General features: G+C 36.8%; 1 protein-coding gene across 1 annotated transcript in view; it reads right to left on the bottom strand.

The window, feature by feature from the left end:
• Positions 1–1642: 1642 nt before the first annotated feature.
• NUP210 (nucleoporin 210) overlaps positions 1643–7341 on the bottom strand; it is a 118483-nt gene continuing 112784 nt past the window's right edge. Inside the window, exons 38-40 of the mRNA XM_048858458.2 lie at positions 6960–7055; positions 6772–6852; positions 1643–3810 (exon numbers count right to left, since the gene is read on the bottom strand). Coding sequence (XP_048714415.2) covers positions 3710–3810; positions 6772–6852; positions 6960–7055 — 278 coding nt within the window. The 3' untranslated portion in view covers positions 1643–3709. The remainder of the gene's footprint in view (positions 3811–6771; positions 6853–6959; positions 7056–7341) is intronic.

Here is a 7341-nt window from a genome sequence, read left to right as displayed (position 1 = left end):
AGAATCATAGGACTGGAAGGGACCTCGAGGGGTCATCTGGTCCAGTTCCCTGCACTCATGGCAGGACTAACTATTAATGGACCAGGACTTGGCCTTATGTGCTCCATTGACATTTGGTCATAGCATCACAGTACAAGAATCAATTTAACTCATTCACAATGTTTATGACTCCACTGGAAAGTACTCATCATAGCTGCAAATTCATCAGCTTACAATAAATGTATGAGAAAGAAATCGCATTAGGTGCAGAAAGCCTGAACCTTATTCTAGTCAAACTGTTCTTTTAAGAAAAGATTGAGTTTACAGTGGCAGAAATGTGTTTAGACAAAGAGCGCTTACATCTCCAAATAACCTTCCAGAGCACCAGTGGTTTGATGCGACCATACAGGGCTCTAACTCAAAAGCTTTGTTTCCTCTTGTGGCAAGCCATTTCATGAACCAAGCCATTTTGCTTTTAGAGTTTTCCCCCCCTTGACCCTGAGCACTAGCAATTTAAGGTAAGTCACCATTAGGGCAGTTGGATGCATGCCAAGAAACTACATCTAGGGGCCCCAAGAGGTGTAATATACAACAAGCTGTTCCCAAAGCACTCCACCCAAGTCATTTAATACTTAGAGCAGTTCACTTAATTAAATACATACAACACAGAACTGGTGGCCTAGACTAGGAAGAGACTAAGTACTGGAACAGAGGAGACATTTTTATGTTGAGGAGAATAAACCTGTCTATAAGCATTTCTAAAGTACTTATCACCATAGCAACTCGGTATCTCTCAGATATCTTTAGCTCTCTCCAAGAGGAAAAAATTGCCATTTTTCTGAAAAACCCAAGTTAGAGCTGTGGAAACTAAGGCATCCTTTACCATCACTGAACACAAGGGAATTGAGATGTTCAGCAGAGCTGACTGAAAAAGAGACCTACCCATTTTAGATGAAAATTTGACAAAAATATTTAAATAGAAAATTATATTTTTGAGGAAAGATTTAACAAACAACCCCTCAAAATTTGGAAAATGTTGACCAACTCTAATGTTGAGGAACTCAACGGGAAGGGCCCAGAGTCCTCCCCACCATTTCAATCACAGAAGATTTATGGAATTCCTCACCTATTTCAGATGAGAACTCTCAGCCACTCCCTATCAAGTTCATAAAAAAATAACAGAATCAAAGGATAATCTGGACACCTCATCTGGATATATCAGAAGAAATCAGCTGCAAGTGATAAGTGTAGGTGACAGCCACTAACTTGCATTTAACACTGCTGTTCATGGGCTTAACCAAGTGTTTCGCTTCATTCTATAGTTATATTCTTTACAGATCAGTTCAACTCTGCAAAGTGCCTTAGTAAAAATGGCATCCTGGGGGTTCCATCTTACCTGTATTTCAGTGATTCCATGTCAAATTTGCTCAGTTTACAAGTAAAAGGTTTTTTTTTAAACCCCTTCAATTGGTAAATTTACATACTCACTTTTGGTTTGGACAGTCAAGATAGATTATTTTTCTCATACCACCTGTAAAATCCTGTAGGGCATATTACACTTTCAGTGGCACCTGCATAATCCTGCTGTCTCCAAACTATGCCATAAATTACACCACTTAGAATAGAATGTAATATATATAATAGAATATAATAGAATAATATGTTAAGGAATCTTATAAAGCTTTATTAAATAAAACAAGTATAAACACTCATATTTACATTCAAACTCTCCATTTTAAGGAACACCAGCATGTAAGGCACATCTGTATTTCTCCAACACTAGTAACTAAATTATACAAAACCCCACAAAGGAATACTATTGAACAATGTGGCATTTTCCAGTAATACCGTGTAAAAAAATCTACATGCCACAGAATTTGTCTGTGTATACATTCATGTCTTTCGAATATTTGCCTGTATAATCTTGCATATTTGATATATTTCTCACAAGAAGAGCTGAATGTTTTACTGGCTCACACTGTAATAACACAATATTATGTTCTTTATAACATCACTTGTGACTACCTTCATCGAACTTTTTGTTGGTTTTTTGACAATTCACAACTAAGGAAATTATTCACAGTTGCCACTCTGACAGTATTACATACATGTAAACAAAGCCTGAGGCTGAGGATGATAGCTGCAAAACACTGCCCACGGGATGAAAGAAAATGACCAATAATTCAATTTCATCATCAGAGGATTTAATATACCACAACTGAGGTAATTTTTCCCTCCTAGGAGCAATATTTTAAAGCTATGGCTTGAAAATCACTCTCTTCTCATGTTTTAAAATAAACGTGTAAAAATCTCACTCGTGTGTACTTTGTAGGCAGTCTTCTGAAAAGCACAGCATGTCTGAGCTTGTGCAGTGATCTACCTCCTGGTTTAGTAAAGTAGCTTCTGACTTTTCTGTCGATAACGCAGTTTGAGTCATATGGGCCTGTTCTAGCCAATCAAAACTTAAAAAAACAGAACAAAAAATAAAATAGTTTACTACTTCTGCAATATGCTGCATACACTTATTACAAGTAGCTGTTATACAGTAAGCACTCTTTTTACTATTAGATATTAATTATACTATGCTCTGCTTGTACACACCATTAATAGCTAGTAGTAAAAGTCAACATTTTTAGGGTGCCCATATTGTACCAGAGACAAACAGGTTAAACTAACTGAAATTCATATTTCATTTTTATCACATAACATGCCACTTAGTTCACAATGCAGTAACCGGGGCAGTGGTGATGCATGGAGGCTCAGTATCTGCTGAGGTACCTATATTTCTAAAATCAATCAATAAAAATACACTGTTCTTCATGTTTGTATTAACAAATAAAGAGCCTAAAACAAATGAAAAATAACTGCCTTCAATCAAAAAGATTTGCATATTCCTTTGTAACAATTCTAGAAATCTTCATTCATAAATTATGGTTACTCTAGAAAGGCACATGCTTTTTAGCATTCTCGGCCATTAGCGCAGGAGAGTACAGTAACCATATATATACTGTAATTGTACCTATGGGGAGCCATAGTTATAATTTTATGTAAAAAAAAAAAAAAAAGAAAACAGACTAATCTATTCACAGTTATTACAGTATTTCTTATTTTTAAACTGGCAAATAATGAAGCTAAATCACATTGTAAGGCTAAAATATAAGAACACTTATCAGTGCAGTACATTCCTGAGTCTCATGATGATAATACTGGAGCCCAAAGAAAACTTCAGTCCTTTGAAATACAGACTCCATCACATTTTTGGCTCACATCTTACCTGTTTTACTATTTCCCTTCTTTGAAAGGCATGTTAAAAGAAAGTTAATGTCCACAAGAAGCAAATAAAAAAAACGCAATACTTTAACCACTTTCTTCTAAGTGTACCTTCTAATTGCATGAAGCATGCAGGAAAGCTAGCTTAGCACAAAGAAAGCTAATTGTCCAGTCATCTTTGTCAACTGACCATAACGTAAAAGACACAGGAACAGATTTTACAGGATTGAAAGCATCCCCTTAAAAAACTGAAGAGCATTATTATGCATTAAAAAAACAGGTGTTGCACAGTATATTACACTGCATTTTTAGGATGACTTGCATTACACTGAGCATTTGGAAGTTTTTAAGCCTAGCTGAGAATTTTCCAGAGTGAAATGAGTTTGCTACAAGTAAAAGCATTGACTTTTCTTTTAACCCAAGTATATGTCCTTGTGCAGACGAGTCCTGTAGTCTTTCTTTAATGTGAAGCATAACCAGTACTCCATAGCCTGGAGGGAGGACTGTTTTTTCTATCTGAGGACGAAGGACTGAGCGACATTGCAGATGAAACAGAAAAGCCTACAGTCGTGGAGAAAGAGAGAAAACAATCATATTAAAGAAGGGGAGGGGGAGTGAGGGAGTGAAAAACCAACAGCTGCTCTTAGATTGGATTAACACTGGAAAGGGAGTCTAAGAACTCACTGAAAATAAAGCTCTACCTTTATATTGTGAGGTATATTTTTATCAAATGAGAATGATGGGACTTCTGTATTTCTTCTCACAAGCAACATGAATTAGTGCATCGATAAACCCCTGAGGCCCACACATATTTCATTTCAGTAAATAATGACAGTAACTAATAATCTGGGTTTGTTTTACCTCACTCTGAATACCCCAAAAGTCATTAATATGAAGCAAGGCTCCAGTTCAGCAAAATACTCAAGCATGTGCTTAACTATAAGCAAGTAGTCCCAACTGAAGTAAATTGGATTATTCGTGTATTTACGTGCATTGCTGACTCAGGGTCCTACACTGCAATAGGTATTCAGTGACTTCTGTGTGAAACTGATTGATCTGTTTTTTTGTGAAAGTTAATGTGATTTTTTTCAGTAATTAATTTTATGTGGTTATTGACCATCTGATGTTTTGATTTTCCATGGCAGTTCAAGAAACTGAACATTTGTCATGGGCAGGTACACGGAAACTCAAATGCACACAAAAAGTCATAGCAAGGAAGAAAAAGAATATGAACAGTATTGCAAAAAGTAAAAGAAGAGGATGAGTATGTGGTGAGGTTTGCAAAACTAATCCTACTTAGTGGGAGTGAGAGGTTTGTGAATTCTCTTCTTACCTCAACCAATGACTCATCTTAACATGTCACAAGCAAATTTAGGTCTATATTGGAAGTAGGTAAATCTCTATCACTATTTATTAGGGGAACTTAAGGTGCATAGTTACATTCAAGTTCACACAGCAAGTCAGTGTCAGAGACATGATTAGAAGCCAAGTCTCTTGACAGCTAGATCTATTTTCCCCAAAATAATTTCAAAATGTAGTAAAATTGAACAAAATCTTGTGAACTCTTTGCAAGCCCCAAACCAGGCACATGTCAAGAAAAGATTTTGGTACGAAAATTTCACCCAGCTGTAGTTGTTTTAGCTTCTTTCTGTTTTGTCCAAACAGAATAAAGAGCACATTGGCACCTGAAGCCTAGATTTTTGGATAAGTTTGAATGTACAGTAGTGGGAGCTCTGGCCCTAACAGCATCAACAGAACAGTTGGTCTACCATGTCTGAATTCATTAATCCAGGGTTTTAAATAATTGCTTTTTCTGGCCAAGGGTTAAAAAGGAACAAGGCAAAATGGGAGGTCCTGCAGGTGCTGTTTGAAGATGCGTGGTGGAAGTAAGAATTTCTTTGGAAGTTTGGTAATTTTATTCCCTGTATGTTACTTTCTGTTCTCTGACCCCGGAGCAGTTTAGTGATGCTTGTGGCAATTCTTTTTTTAGATTTTCATTGGCATGGGAAAGCAGAAGACAAGGAGAAGCAAGTGAAAGGCTCCTCCAGCTTTCCTTGCACCTGGCTTTCTTAATCACTTCCTTCATCCCAGATAGGGTGTCCATACAGCAAATGTGAAAAATTGGGATGGGGGCAAGGGGTAATAGGAGCCTATATAAGAAAAAGACCCACAAATTGGGACTGTCCCTATAAAATTGGGACATCTGGTCACCCTAATCCCAGACCAGATATATTCTTCCATTTTTTTCAGCAATTTTTTGTAGCTAGTGAGGCTTCCAGCCCTTCTGCACTCTGTTCCCATGGATTTAACACTGGGACCTTCACTTTAATTGAAGGCAAAGAAGTTTCCTTCTCTGCTCTACGTAGGACTATGCAGAGGAAGAAGTTTCCCTCTGCAGTAAGCTGGATACTTCACAAGGTTAATTTAATACATGAAACATTGTAGAAGATACTGTAGAGATGATCACTAAGACAACTGAAATCCCGGGTAATTAATTTTGATTCCTTGCAGGCCCTTGCTCAGACTTTAATAAAGGGTAATGTAATGCCAAGGAGGAAGAAAGAAAACCTAAGCTCATTTTACTAATTATAAGAAGAATTTTGAGTATTTCCCAGTTATGCTGGGCTTGATTTCCAAATTAAATTTAAATAGTCTCTCTGCTCATTGTTTTCCTTTTTAAAGAAGGGAACATGCCACTACTTTCCACATTTTATTTTCTTTCCTGACACACTTGGCAGTGATGATGGTAAAAGCTTTTGGGATTCTTGACCTTGCCTGAATCTTCCATGATCAACAATGGAGCCTGAAGCATTACTAAACCCTTTCACCCAGGGCACTCTTTTGGCTAACCTTCATTCCACCAAGGATATGTTACAAAGAAACAAACTTATAAATAAAAGTGTGTCTGTTCTACCATAGAGGGACTGAAATCTCCATTACAGCATAGGAAACTGCCCTGAAACCCTCTTAGTGGAATTTCCCAAAGATCGCGACTAAGACAAAGTGTTAAAAATTTCTCTCTCAATCAGGAGTGCAACTACTGACAGTCAAAGAATTCTGATTTTTCTTTATGTTTCTGATCAAACCTAAGTATGTACCCAAAGTAACATTGGGATTTCTGATGTGCATGTTACATAAAAGGCAAAGTAACATACATAGAAGGTCTTGAGCTATGGGGGCTTTTGTCACTGGATTCCATAGGAACAGGATTTGGACCTTAGTTTTCCCACTACTGCAGGGAATTTTTTCCCACGTATTTCTTGCAAAATACCATTTAATGATCCTGATTCTAGTCTCCATCACAAAAATGTAAATCACAAGTATTTCCACTGAGGTCTAAGGACAGATGTAGAACAGATGTGTGAGAAAACAGAATCAGGACCACAAAAAGTTGTATGGTGCTTAGATGCCAGCCTTGTAACTTATTTCAGGATACAGGCTTCTCTTAGTGCAACCTCCTTGCATTAATTCAGATGCAATATCTAGGGTAGTTAGTTAATTTTATTTATAACAGCTGCTTACTGTTATAGCTGTGTTGAGGTGTCCTTGGGGTAAATGCTGGATAAGTGTTCTGTTCTTTTGGGGAGAAAACTGCATGGTAGGCTGAAAGACATTATCAAAAACATTTCAGAGTGGAAATTATTCCTTTAAATCACAGTTAAAATGTTTAAAAGTTAGGAAAATATTATTGAAGCTTTTTACTCTCTTACCTATGATCATAACAGCTGTCCCTGCCAGCAGTGCAAACAGTGTGAAGAACATTACTTGATAGGAATCAAGGAAGTGTTGGAATAAGCTGGCTCCATCTGTGGAACCGATTGAAAAGGAGAGATATCATATGATGTTATAAATAGCATTGTATCTTTTTAATCCCCTCTACTGACAACTGGGCTCTTTTCCTAGTTTTTTTCTATTTCACTTTGAATATTTATTTGTTCATGATACATTTTATTAGTTTAAATAACATGACTGACTTAGATTACAATGGCAAATTCCACTATAATGTTCAAAATGTGCTTGTCGGTGATAACTCAAAATAGATTGAAATGTCACACACATTGTTCCCACATCAACCCACTAATCAGTTTTGGA

The sequence above is a fragment of the Caretta caretta genome, chromosome 7 (assembly GCF_965140235.1).
Source record: "Caretta caretta isolate rCarCar2 chromosome 7, rCarCar1.hap1, whole genome shotgun sequence".
In the NCBI taxonomy this organism is placed as follows: Eukaryota; Metazoa; Chordata; order Testudines; family Cheloniidae; genus Caretta; species Caretta caretta.
Note: the sequence above shows the minus strand (reverse complement) of the source record. Positions and strands in the feature narration are given on the sequence as shown.